Consider the following 15,256-nt stretch of genomic DNA (forward strand, 5'->3'; position numbering starts at 1 on the left):
GATTTTTTTATAAATTTAGGTAAACTTTGTTTGTAAATATTTATTTTTTTATATTTGTTTAAAGTGGTTGTGAGTAGAGAAAAAATAAAAAATAATAACTTTTAGTATAATTATAGATATTAGGATAGGAATGGACTAAGAATGCTCTTAAATATATATATATATATATATATATATATATATATATATATATATATATATATATCATTGATCTTGCCCTCATATTTATCAAATGAACCAATCTAGCTATACTATTAAAACAAAACCATTATTTCACATATCATTTAACTAGAGTAGCCAACTAATATTACCATTTAAAGAATTAATAACAAAGCTACAAATATAACTTTAAAAATTGTATTAAATGAGATTTTTAGATCTTCATAAATTATAAAAAAAAGTTTATCATTATTTATATCTTATGAATTCATAAGGTATATTATCATGTATATTATTAAATTTAACTTTTTTATTATATTTTTTTAACTTTGCGTGTATCAAATGGGCTATATCTTAATATATAAACATAAAACTATATGTTGGTGGCTTTTAAGTGACATGTCCTGTTAATATAGTTATGTCACCTTTAGTAAGTGACATGTGACCATCATCAAATTAGATCACATTTAAATAAATAAACAAATAGAAAGGTAATCTAAGTAATAAGTTGCATCATTAGAAAAATGAAAGTGAGTAATCATTATAGATTGTAAACTACTACATGATCAAAGGAACAGTATAAATATTAAATTAATAAGTATATGATTACGAAAATAAAAATAAACTTTAAATCACAATATACATACACACACGATAGGGATGTTTACAAGCAACATCGAGTCGAACCAGGGTCAAGCTTAAATTCAATACATATGCTAATTGAGCCGAGCGTGTTCAGTTACAACCTGGTCAATTTTGATCGAACGGCTTTCAAATAAGATGTCAGTTATTTGAATATATAACCCTAAATACACATGATTATTACTTAAAGTCTGAATCCACCTCTCAATTCTTTATGAAAAGACATTACACAATATAAAAAATATATATATGCATCGAACTTCATTAACGTACATATCTTCATAAATAAACGCAATCAACATTTAAAGATTATAACAAATTACACAACCGAATATATAACATAATTAAAATAAAATGCAATGTATAAATTTAGAATTAAGATTAGAGAGTGTGAGTTCGTTTTTTTAAAAGAGAAAAAAAATATTTCATGAAAGCAATTTTCGAGCCGAATATCAAGTTATGTTTGGAGTTATTTAAAACATTATTTAATTATCAACCAACCAAGCCAAAAATAGAAAAAGGAAACACGTGTTGGGATAACCAAACCCTCTGGATTTGGTACTGGTTTTTGTCCCCAACTGCCTCTTTTGTCTTTTACATGGGTCCCACCCACACACCACTCTCCAATACACGTGTCATGTACCATCCACGTGGCATTTCCTCATATACCCATGACTACACCGTATTTCCCTCCGTATAAATGACTGTATTTAATTAAATAAAACCCTTCACCCTCAAGTTTCGCTTTAATTACGGACTTGACCAACTTTCTGTTGGTTATTTTGTACCAGTCTGTCTAGTCACACGAGACACCCATTCTCATTAATACTCATAACCCCACAACATATTCAATTTCCACCTAATAATAATAATATTCAAACCCTCTATAAACCTCAATTCACATATTTCAAATTCAATATTTGTTTTGGTTTCTTTTGTTTATCCTTAGAGATGCTTGATCACGAAAACTTTAATGCATACGGGACGAATCCGATGTACGTTTCGCCATCCGAAAACCGTCTCACTGGCCTCCCGCTTTCGAGGAAAAGATCTCGAGATTCGTGCCCGTTCGATGATCCGTCGGTTTTATCGTGTCCCAATAATAATCAGTTGGTTTATAAGAATGAAATCATTAACCGGAATGGAATCTTCACGTTTCTTGGTCAGGATATCTCCATGCAGATCTGTCAACAACAACTTGAAATCGATCGGTTCATTTCTCAACATGTAGGAATTACGAATCTCTAGTTTATTTATGGATGAGCGTTTTTTTACTGAATACCGGTACCGTATCAAACAGCTACCGATATTTGTTTTCTCATGTTTTTGGCATCCGTGCTCTTTGGTTTTTGTGTTTTTAACAGTACTGGTACCAAACTGAAAAAATCTGTATATGTGTTTTTAGTCATTTTCAGTTTGTATATGCTTTTTCTTGTTTTAAGTATCGGCCTCATTCCATTCAGTTTTTTAATGGCACCGGTACTGAACCAATAAAAATAATGTGGTTTACTCATTTTCGATATGGGTATTTTTCATTACGGTACTGGTATTCGTTTTTTCATGTTTTCATATATGATTACAATTTTATAATAACGTCGATTTGATGTTTTTATCGGATTCAAATTGTTTGATTACAGATGGAGAAGATGAGATCGGATATCGAATCAATTCAACGAACAAACTCGTCGCGACTGATCGCAGTCTCTGAGGAAGGATTAAGGCGACTGCGATCAAAAGACGATGAAATAACGAACATCCGAAGATTAAATTACGCATTAGCAGAGAAGGTGAGGTCACTCACATTAGACAACCAAATCTGGCAACAACAAGCTCAATCGAACGAAGCAACCGCCAGTGTTCTCCGACATAACCTCCAACAGATTCTAGCTCAAACTGTTGATGACGTGGAATCTTGTTGCGGGAGTAATAACAACGTTGAACAACGGCATAGAGGTAATGATAGAAATGGTGGGGACAGTAATGGCTGTAGGTGGTGCAGAAATTGTGGGAAAGGTGAGTTGTGTGTATTGTTGTTGCCTTGCAGACATCTGTGTGTCTGTACTATGTGTGAATCCTCAATCAATGTCTGTCCCATCTGTAAATCCACAAAAAATGCCAGTGTGCATGTTAATATGAATGCATTTTGATACAACACTATTGTCTGTCCACTTTTGTTTTTATATTGTTATAATGTGTTTCAGTATCTTTGTTGTGTTAGTAAGCTAGGTCGTTTTAACTTTCTTACCTAAATAATAATATGTGAAACCTAACTAGGTGATTTTACTACTATCCATCATCTTTGACTCTCGGTTGGCAAATGCTAGCTGAGTTAAGATCGAGGCAGGGAGACGTATCAGGTTTGAATTATGCATCTGACGTAAATTATGTGGAAACCTCGTTGGGGTCTTGCGTGTCGGTTTGATTCCATCAAAAGGGAGAACACCATTGTTATGAGGCTCGAACTCAAGTAAGGTGGATTGTATGTGGATGATAAGCCTTTCAGAATTACCGGCCACTAGTTGTATTAAAGCCGTTAAGAAAAAAGATGTTCTTACCATCTTATATGAATATTTAAGAATTAAAAGCAATGTAGTGTGTCTAATTACGAGTTGACAACCATGACATATAGTTGATCCAAAGAATCGGTGAAAGGGCATAATACGTATTTTTGCTTATTGAGCGGGTTTGGAGACCGGACTAACTCATTAACCTAGAAACCTTAGAAGCCCAATATGGTTTCAATTCGCAATCTAACATGTTAATTTAATTACTTAATCATATTCTTTCTTTCACATTTACTCTTGATTTTATCAAACTTTTTAACGTATTATGACATCTGACGTTTATCCTTGCTAAATTAGTAATGGTTGCGTCTAACGGGGTGAGCCGTAAGTGAATTTTGTGGGTTTTGTGTTCGCCAATATAAAAAAAAAAGAAAAAGAAAAAAACATGATACAGAATTTACTACGTGCAATAAAAGTCTTTTATATATAAATTTGGTATCTTGAACCTAATATTATTTCCACCCATCTCGATACAAGTATTTATTAGTTAGTTTCAAGTACAGGAAAAAGTCTAGCATTAATAACCGCAATTAGTGATGGCGATAATTTTCTACTTGATTTTATGTAGTTTGATCCGTTGCACGTCTTTTTTCAGTCAGCCCGCTTGCCAAATTATATTAAAAGAAGGTAGCATCAATTTTGGGTTTGTTGTTACGTTTCCATGTTATATTAAATACAGATTAAAGTTTGCTTGTATTTATTCTTTCCTTTATTTCTACATTTAAATTGATTTTATAATTATTATTTTTTTTTAATCTTATTTTGTCGGCTTGAAGAGCAAAAGTACGAAATATATATTTCAAAATAATGTAGTTTCTTTAGATATAGGTGTGTTTGGTACAAAATTATTATTCTTTCTTATCAAAGAGCACGTAACTATTTATATCGTATTGTTGGTATGATCTATGTCTATGTGAGATAATTTCATGGGTCTGACACTGTTTAGTGTGTAATTCTTAATGTTTTGCTCGTATTCGATATAGGTATTACAGGACACCTCATAGCATAGTTTGAAGTGGATGATATGGCTATGTTATATACTTATATTTGTGTTGTCTTGTCTTGTTTTTAATGTCTAATTGATTGTTCTAGAATAATGCAAAATGACGTGTTGTGTTTTGTTTTCTTTTGATGAGATGTTCTTGTATTGTTTTGATGTTCTGACACTTAAGGGCGCTATCATATGGATGAGTCCCAGATCTTTTGGTTTTACTATGCATTATGCATGCTTATGTAAATGTTGAGTGGGCTGGTTGTTCATATGATTGTTGATCTATCACAAGATATTGTGTGTTTTATTTCACACAACCCTCATCACTCTGAGCTTAAAAAAACAGCATAATGTTGATACAAGTGTCGTGCTCTTGTCTTGCTCATAATATTACTAAAGATAAAATGAATTACATCTTTTACATGAGCACGTATCCCTCTTTCTAGTCCATCAAGATTATGGTGTGACAACATTGATGCTACATATTTTGTGAGTAATTCAGTGTTTAGTCAGGGCAAGAAATGTCTTGAGATTTACCTACGTTTTATACGAGATACTGTGCTACCACAAAGTCTGAGAGTTCAGTGTTCCGACTGCTTATCAGATTAATGTTGAGCTCTTCTCCAAAGAGTTATTTTCCACGCGTTTTGATATTGTTCACTCCAAGCTACATGTTACGAACATCTAAACTTGAGAATCATATCAGATTTTCTTAGCATAACATTTTATATATGTTTTTTTTGTTATGATTTAGTTACTATAGTTTGGTCACTTGAAACACATTTATGATTTCATTTATAATCACTCACAAACATAATACATAAAAGTCTTCTCTCTTGTTATTTCTTTGAAACTCTTCACGGGGTTCTGAGTCTGACCAGCCACGGTTCTCTGTTCGTTCAGTCCAAATCAAAAACATATAGTGGCAAAATGAAAAAGAGACATTACATGGTTACATGATTCTTAACTTAAATCACTTTCATATTTAACAATATATAGGTGTATGGGTGTGTATGCCTATACTTTTATTGTTTTACTCATGTTGAATAATAGGAAATCCCCTATAGCATAGTTTGAAGTGGGCATGACAATGTTGAATTAGTGTTGTCATGTCTTGTTTTTATGTTTAGTTGATTGTTCTAGTCTTCTAGATTCTCTTAAGTAATTGCAGGATGTTGTGTTGTCTTTTGGTTTTTTTAATGAGCTGTTCTTAGTATTGGTATTGATGTTTTGGTCCTTAAGGCCTTGATTGGTGTTTGAAAACTGTTTCCTTTTGGATTTCTCTATTGATGATGTGATCGAGTTCTATTATCTGAGTTAGCATTGTAATCCTACAAATTTTGGCATTTTATTTGTTTTGGTTCTAGTCTTTGTCACTTTCTAATGAATATATAGGTTACACCTAATCACACTTATCTGGTTTGTTTGATTTGATTTAATTTAAATTTATTTTTTTAAGATTGATAATCAAACGAGTAAATAATATATATATAATTGTGTTGACAATAAAATAACCTTAATCTGTGGGAGGGTACCTCATTAGGTGCAAATTATTATTTTGAAGCAAAGGCATGCCTTTAGATAGAGAGCTAACATTTTTTTTTTCTGACAAGCTTTTATTTTTTCATCAAGAGATACCCTAATATCTTCACGTATCGACATAATGCTCTTCATAAGTACGTTGTTATTATAGCACATAGCTATCGAACACATGAAAATATTTTGCAAATCTACAATTTTTGTATGTTTAATCCCTTGATGCATCTTTGGAATTTCACGTGTTACAATTTCACATACTATAATTTTTTGTGCATCATCTAAATTTATGTATGCATATATATCATTAATTTTAATATATAAATAGATGATCTATAATTTGTGTGTCATGTTGGCTAAATATAATGGGATAGAATAATAGAGACAGTTGTATTGTTATATAAACGTATTACGTATCACAATGTAAACAACATTTACATCTTTGTGTAGTTTTCATGATTCTTTACTTAAAATTGTTTATATATTGAACCGTTGTTTTTCCATGATAGCTAACAAGGGCTTATTATTTAGTCTTACATGTGGATACACAATATCTTTATGTTGTTTTTCAATGGTTGATATGATATAGTAGCTATTCTAAGAGAAGGTATCGTATCCAGTAGGCTTGCAAGACATCCATGTCCGATACTTGTTCCGACAATGTCTAAGTTAGCTTCAAGCCAAGGACAAAAGCCTTTTCTTGACTCCTTACTAGCTTGAAAATCGCTAGCTTATGACCACAAATTCTTAGTGTGTCAGTATGATATCTTGAGTCTGATGCTAGGTTTTAATCACTCACTCATGAGAGCTCAAACACTATCCTTCAAAAATTATTTCATATTGTAAAATATTAGCAACAAAATAATACAACAAATACACCATGATAGATGAATTATGAAATATATGTGTCATGTAACCTCACATATATTTAGTAGGAATGCGTAAAATCAGACTAAACTATGAAATCGATTTTAATATTTTATTAAACCTATAACTTGATAATGGGTATGGTTATGGACACCAATCATTGAAGAAAGATAATATTAAAAAAAAGAAAAGAAAAGTTAAGTTTAATTAAATGACAATATTTTGATCCAAATATAGTACGCCACTAGCTCAACACAGGGTATGAGCATGATGAAAGAACACTTTAAACCTAATACGAGTATCTAACGGCACTATGTAGTGCACCATGGAACCTAACTAAAAAATAAATATATATAAAAAAAAAGACAATTCAGTATCATGAAATTATATATTTATGAGAAAGTGAACCTTTTTTTTCTTCTTAAATATGTTGGTTTGGTTGATATATTATTATCCTGTTATATAATATAGGGGTGGTAATAGATTTCGATGTGAATGGTTAAAAATGATACGTATGTTTCAGATTTTAATATCATATCTATACTTGTTTGATATTGAGCTAGTTCGTTCAAGTTAGCTTTTAATACTATTCTAGTGTTTATATATTTTATTGAAGAAATTAATAATATTAATATATATAATAAAAAGAAAATTTGCACGTCTTCACGTGACTACTATTTAATTTCCTAATATTTTATTAACTACAACTACTAAATCATTAGCATACAAATAAAAATGATTGTTTTTATTCCTTTTATTTTATCTTTTGTTTTAACTAATTATAATATTTAACAAACTATATTTTTAAACACTAAATTTGGGCATGTGTTGGCGTACATGTTTCATTTGTCTGTTAAACGGTTTTCTTAAACTTTGCTTTCATGTTTTTTATAATTCATATTTATAATAACCGAAACCTTTTTCATAATTTAAAAATACCCATCGTTGCATGGTTTTACAACCGCTTTTCAATGTTTGATCCCTGGACTTTAAAATATTTCTTTTGGCTTCGTAATTTTTGTTTACGAATTTATGTCGGTACTGCAGATACTAACCAAATTTGTGTTAGTTCGCAGCTATACTGTACCGGTTTTTTTTGAATTCACATACGATAATTTTTTGTAGTTTGGCATTGACGAGTTTATTCTTTTGTTTAGTTTCGATGTCGTAACCTGATACAGATTGACTTCGCGTCGATTCACAGCGTTTCATTGTTTTACTTTTTTACGCATGTTTTTTTGTTTGATTTAATGGTCTCGTCACAAGCACGAGTCCTAAACCCTAGTATATATCCATAAAGTAGATGAATTAATATATTATTATTATTATTTGCTAAATCTAATGGTATATTGATTTAATGTTTTTCTTCTAGCAAATGTGATGGTGTGTTAAATACAAGATTTATTGGATTATGGTGGTAAAAAAGAAAAGTTGTTGATGTAGGAGCATTTCCTAATTATATTCTGATTTTATTATTTTTTAATATTTTTTGTTTATTTTGTTTCCAAGTTTATCTTAATTTATTTTAGTATAAGTTAGGGTTGAAAGTTATGCATTATTTAGTTTTATCAGTTTTTGATTGAATATTAAATTGAAGAACATTGTTCTCGGAACCTATGGTTCAGTTATCGGTCTTTGATTAACTAAAGTGTCATGAGCCATTTGAATGCTTCCGTTCCGGCATCAGTTAATGCTTCTGTTCCGGCATCATTTGGTATCAGAGCTTTTGGTCCTCAAATGGCTCAACGTGAGGATGAATGCTTGATTGCTCGTAGATTCACCGTCAGAGGCAACGACAGAAGTGTTTTCTATTCACGTGCTCGTGGAGAAGATCAACATCCTACTTGCAGATTTGCCGCCCGAGGCAGTGATGGAGTATGTTTCGATCCACGAGATCTTGAGGAGATCAAACGACTCCGACAACGAGTCCGGGATCTTGAAGAGATCGAGTGGCTCCGAAAACGAGTCTGCGATCTCAAGTTACAACGGGAGATGCGCAAGGCGGAAACGGAGTCGAGCACCATCGTCTGGGGCGAAGGTGGCGATGGAGAGCAGCAGCCGTTTAGCCGTCATCCAAACCGGTTCGACGAACCGATCTATCAAGAGTGTTTATCGGAAGGAAAACCCATATTCGATGAAGATGGGGTTGATTTCGATGAAGAAGAATGTTTGTTTTTGCAAAATAGTCTTGGCAGAGTAACGTGTGATGAATCAGTTTCCATGATTAATATTGCCACAAGAGTTGATGGTTGTATGGCTACTGGTGAAAAAACGAGTGTTGGTGGAAATCAGGAAGTCTGTTTGGAATTTCCATTAATTAAGGCTTCTAATTTAGACTTGATTATGGAGCCAAGAAATCAGGTAATTAAATTTCAAACGGATGTTAAGATTTCATCAATTATTTCTTTGAATAATGTTGACTTTCTCGATATTCAAAATGGAATGGATATTGATTGTGGAAATTACATTTGCATAGCGTCCATGCATTACAGATTTCATCATCAACATGCACATGAGGACATGATGGCTTATATTAATAAAGCATTTAACAATTTTGGTCCACATGATTTAATAAGCAATATTCGTGGGATGTTTAACAAGCCGGATTAAAACAATATTACGGGAGAAGATAAGGATAACTCAGTTAGTGGGGAGCTAAAGATTAATACAAACGTGGGAGTTCAAATAAAGCCCAATGAACATGCAGAAGAACTTACAAATGGAAAAAAAGAAGCCGATTTTTTCTATGTTCTCAAGACTCGAGGACGAGTCTTTTTCGAAGACGGGGAGAAGGAGGTGGAGAGACCTGAAAACCCAATAGACCCATGTGGTACGAGTTTAGAGTCGGGTGAGACAACACTTGCAGTTGAACTTTTTGAGCAAGTCATGTTATTAATAAATAGGAGTCGGGTTGATGTTCCTTTTGATCCAGGTGGGTATGGTCCGAAGGCAAAACTCGAGGACGAGTTTTTCGAAGATGGGGAGTGTTATGCAGGAGCATTTCCTAATTATATTATGATTTTATTATCTTTTAATATTTTATGTTTATCTTGTTTCCAAGTTTATCTTAGTATAAGTTAGGGTTGAAAGTTATGTGTTATTTAGTTTTATCAGTTTTTGATTGAATATTAAATTAAATAACATTGTTCTTGGAACCTATGGTTCAGTTATCGGTCTTTGATTAACTAAAATGTAACGAGCCATTTGAATGCTTTTGTTCCGGCATCAGTTAATGCTTCCGTTCCGGCATCAGTTGCCATTCAAAAACAAAAATGAATTAGTATATCACTCGATTAGCCATTCACATTTTAATAGGGTGTTAAGATGTTAGAGGTGTAAAATGGGAAGTTAATCCTGGTAGAGTTTTAACATATTTAGCTGTTAAATAAATAAATAAATAAATAAATAAAAGTAATGTAATAAAAGTGGAGGTGTTGGGTAAAGGGTAACCTTAAAAGCGGGGTAAGGTTGTGGGACCCAAAGGAGTTTTGTACGGAGTTGGCTTGTTTGAAACGCTGGAAGTGGGGTCAACCAGACAAACACGTACAGTAGCACCAGGGCCCACCCAGAGGATCATGGCTCCACGTGGCCACCCCTTTTTCTTTTCTTTTCTTATCATATTCATATTCATATTCATATTCATATTCATGGGTGGTTGCATTTGCAGATGTCAAACCTTAACTTATTCGCTCCCACTTTTTCCAAGAGCCGACTGACTAATAATATTATTTTACCTTTTTCTCTGAAGCTGTGTTTTTCCCAATATTAAATTCAAAATATAATGCTTTTTTTTTACTCTATAATAATACTACTAATAATAAAACTTAACCCTTTAAGGTCCTTAAATAAAAAAATCAGTCATGCGCTTGCACATTAATGCGACACTATTAGCTCTTTTTTTTAGTTAACAAAAGATGATGCATAGATTTAGAACCTTTTATTATTTATTTATTTTATAAGAAAAGCTTAATCTTTTAACCAAATTAAATTGTATTGTATTGGCTAAAAATCAAGATAACATAAGTGTGGCAAAATGAAAGGGTGTAAACTTGGAAAAAAGGGGAGCACAACTGTAGTTACCATCAATTAAGTTTATCCAAAATGATACGATGTGTGAACTCGAAGATCACCAAGTTCACTTGTATCTTCAAGAACAACTCATGAATCGATAAAGAGGTCATTGAGACACCGATGAAAATTTTTTTAATCTTCTTTCACATTCCCGTTGATCTATAAACGATTCGCAAATTTGAATTATCGACCTGCTACCATTAATGGACAAATATTTGCACATTGATAAACTCATATTGGTAGCTGTTTGTTAGTACATGCACTCATAGAGCTAGAAATTTCTAAAGCTCTTATTCACTAGCCACTTAAACATAACTTTTTTTTTCTTACTTTTAAGTATTCTATTTTAATTTATCAACAAATCCATCTTCACTAAAACTAAGATCTACTCAATCTTTAAATGAGAATAACTAGTCTAAAGAGTATCAAAATGAACACAACCACCTAGAATCATTTAATCTTAATCAAATAGGCCAATAAGTTGGCGAATATACATACATTACACACACACATATATATATATATTTATTTATTTATTGATTAGGCTAAAAGTGAAAGTGAAAGTGAATATTGGTAACAAGAAACGATTGACAACCGTAAATGGTGGTGGATGGTGGGGATGAAAGAGGTCACATTATTCAAGAATTTATTCGTTTAATTGAAAAGGCTTGACATTTTGGTTAACATGGGCCGTTTGTCTTTATACCCCTTGTGCATAATACATGACATGATATGATACATATTAATATTATAAGATATGAAGATCAATGATCATGGTGCATGATGATGTGGTTGTTGGATGGTAGTGGTGCTATTATAGTCCATCACCCATCAAGTGTCAAACTATGAACAACAATACAACGCTTCATTGGGTTTACACGTGACCCACGCATCATCTATGGCTTTTCCATCGGATCAAATCGTAAGAAACAAAACAGCTTTGAAACTGGGTCCATTCATCATTTTATCTCAGTTTGCTCTTTATATATTATATCATGCAGATATAGATTATCCTTAATTTTCTACAGTGACAAATTTATTTTGCTTTATAGAATTTGAACTCAGAAATTTTTTGTGTTACTTTGTCTTTGTTACTTGGCCACCAAAACACTAACCCAGGGCTATATTAGTGTCCTGACTACAAATTACATCTATGTAAGGAAATGACCAAGTACTCAATTTCAAAATTATCACAGGCATTGTGCCCAGTGGCTACTACCACACTTGTGGTTTTTGATAAAGCAAAAATAGTGATCAGGAGAGAACATATTCTATTCGATATCAACAAATGAGAGGCTGTGGACAAAGGTAGAGAATGTTTAGGCAAGTCCAATATCAAATGTAAAGTAGAGAATGTTTAGGCAACTCCAACATCAAATGTATACAATGTCATAATTTTGGTCATTGTGCTAAGTGAATGCCAGTACAAAGACACTAATTAAGTGCTTTATTATACTCAACAAAGGGAGGAGGACCATTATCTTTTGATGGTCATTTGGACCACCAAAACTATAACGCATGGTTCCTTGACAATGGTTGTACTATCTATACGTGTGACAAAGTATTTATCGGGACTATTGGATTCCCTATGATGTTAACACTTTGGATTCTCTCACAAATTTCAACCATGTCGCAAATCATCGTCTCTCAAGAGTCACCTTTGAATTTGATGACTAAAACACTGGTGTATGTATTCACTTATGTAGTGGCCTATCTGATTCTAGAAAAATGTTATCCACTAGTAATGGTAAGTAGCTCTAATATTCTTCATCCTGAATGACATCTTTTGATAGCAACATACGCCCTGATTCAAATAAAGCGTCATGCTATCCTTGTCCTGTACCACCATTTGGATCTAACAATCTCATTTTTGTGATATACCATTCCTCCTCATTAGTTCCACCCATCTATAATATCAAGCCTCCTTTTAAGGTCCCAACCTAGGTTAACTTGTTAACCATCTCATAGTATGCCATGCTCATTTATGCTTCTAAGCTTTATTTTTACACCATCAGCTCCATGGCCACATGGGCCCTAAACATATTCTCCACCAATGTAGTGGACAACCACTCATATACAATGGAATTTGTGCGATTACATACAAGTTTTTCTCTGAAAATATTTTGAGTTCTTTTTATACTACTAGCGATAATTCCTTGTATCTTATTACTTCAAAAATATTAGCATACCCATAAATGTTTGTAACTTCATGGCTAAATGAACAATAGATACATTGCTGGGAACTTGAGACTTCTTCCTAGGATGATGTTCTACGTACAGTGTTATGAGATCACTAGGTAATCATCTCTACCCTAAGTTGCACCATATGCTTTCCCAAATGTGTCTAACAAAATGAATATGACTAAGTTATGCTCCACCACCCGTCACTCTGAAAACTTATAGAGAAAGAACCACATATAACAAAACAAATAGAAAAATAAGGAAGGATAAACGATATCTACACTAACTTTTACGTAGCTGTGTAATTGTGTAATCATAACAGCACTTGTCTTGAGCTTTGTTTTAGGGGCTTAGTTAGTAACCTTCCACCAAACTGGTTGTATAATTGTATAACCATAAATGCCTTCACAAAGTCCTATATTGGATCATATCCAGGGAGGTGCAAGTATGGCACATCATTCCTAATTTTCCTATTCAACATAAGTTTGGGGCTACCTCTACTCATAACATAGTTTATGTTTATACAAAACTACTTTTTTTTTAACTTAAAAGAAGTAATATAAATTTCGTTATCTATCACTTGATTATGAATGTGTTAGTTATAGAAGAATAGTACTGTTTTGGTTAAAAAATCAGACTAAGGATCAAGGAACCAAATTCGTATGTGAGGATTGGTGCTCAAATGAATTAATGCAATCAAAATAACAATTATAGACGATGAACACGAAGATTTATACGAGAAAAAACCCTTGGTAACTAGTATTCCGCCGGCATAAAAACCTCGGGTAGTGAAAACTATCACTACCAATTATACTAAACTCAAAAGAATTACAAGAGATTGAATCAAGGCTGATCGTGATTACAGAGTGTTTTTGCTAAGAGTTCTAAGTGTGTTGTATGTTGTGTGTGATCAGTCATGGTTCAATGTATACATATACAAAAATTATAACGTCTACTAACTAATTCCTACAAATCCGGACACATTTGTTTACTCTTTCATCTTGACCGGTTAAGAGCGTGGACGAGAAGGCAATACCTGGTAAAATATCTCATCCGTAAAAATAGGAATTCCAATAAGCACATGTTTTACCTGCAAAAATATATTAGAATATAACTGAAGTCGACTGTTGAGGATCCTTGATCCACAGAGAATCTTTAGTCCCGGAAACAGTTGCCAAAAATAGCTTATCCTCAAGGATCAAGAATCCTGATCCCAACAATTGCCCCCAAACATGATAGGTGTAAATAGATATCAGCTGTCATGTTTTATCCCGAGAAATCTGCATCGCAACCGTCGATTAGAATAAGATGTGACTGTCGCCTTTCCTGCCCCTTCCAATCAGCAAAACCACACAAAATGACCAGAGTTGGAAGAATCAGTTCTTCTTTGTCCTAAGAGGTTCAATCCTAAATGGGAATTTATTGCCAACCCGCTGGATCCTCAAAGGTAGGATAGCGGATCCAATGGATACGTGATCCTTATATTAATAATTGACTAATTATAATCTTGTTGCTCTTTGTGCAGTATCCAACTTCACAAATCTTGCCACTGATTCGGACGGTGTTAAGAGGGAGAAAGTGTTCATGTCTCTGGATCGTTTTGTTCAAGATCATTGGTGAAGAGTTGTCAAGCAAAACTGCAAGCTCCTCATAAACCATGTCAAGTAAGTTAGAATTCTGTATGTAATCATAAATATTGTACAAGTAGAGAGATAACAGGCCAAGAAAAACTTATCTTTTTCTTATTTATTTGCTTAGGTGCCTAGAAATCAGCAACCAAGCCTTCCAAGAATCTGCTAGGCCAATTCCAGTTAGAGGATGTAGACAGCCTTATTTCTTCTCGCTCCTCTGAGAAGAAGCCCATGAAGAGCTCTAGCCTTGCACCAGCAAAGACCATGATGACGCGCTCCAAATCCAGTGGGAAGAGAAAGAGGGATCCTGATGTAGAAGTCCATAGTGCCCAGCATGTGTTTGACCAGCTTTCAGAGGTATAGATGGTTTGGTCACTTCATTAATTTATTGCCTTTTTGTAGGCTCTAGCCAACTTCAAATCCTTATACGATGAAAACATGGCCAATATGGAGAAGGAACTGGCTAGCTTGGGTTAAGAGAGCGAGGACGCTGGAGACGATAAAGGAAATAAGGATGCTGGGACGAGTGAGGCGAAAGAGGATGTTCTGGAGGTCAAGGATGTTGGTGATGGTGACGGGGGTGAGGCGAAGGAGTAGGTAACGACAATGGGCGA

The 15,256-nt window shown here is 33.4% G+C and overlaps 1 protein-coding gene across 1 annotated transcript; it reads left to right on the forward strand.

Annotated features, from left to right (window-relative positions):
• Positions 1-1,775: 1,775 nt before the first annotated feature.
• On the forward strand, positions 1,776-2,948 carry LOC143570855 (putative BOI-related E3 ubiquitin-protein ligase 3). Its single transcript, XM_077056395.1, has 2 exons — positions 1,776-2,028; positions 2,439-2,948. Exons 1-2 carry the CDS (start codon positions 1,795-1,797, stop codon positions 2,946-2,948), a joined length of 744 nt encoding a protein of 247 aa, XP_076912510.1. The 5' UTR covers positions 1,776-1,794.
• Positions 2,949-15,256: the final 12,308 nt, after the last annotated feature.

The sequence above is a fragment of the Bidens hawaiensis genome, unplaced genomic scaffold, assembly GCF_021521415.1.
Source record: "Bidens hawaiensis isolate Kalapana, Puna unplaced genomic scaffold, B.hawaiensis_p1.1 tig00025120_1, whole genome shotgun sequence".
In the NCBI taxonomy this organism is placed as follows: domain Eukaryota; kingdom Viridiplantae; phylum Streptophyta; class Magnoliopsida; order Asterales; family Asteraceae; genus Bidens; species Bidens hawaiensis.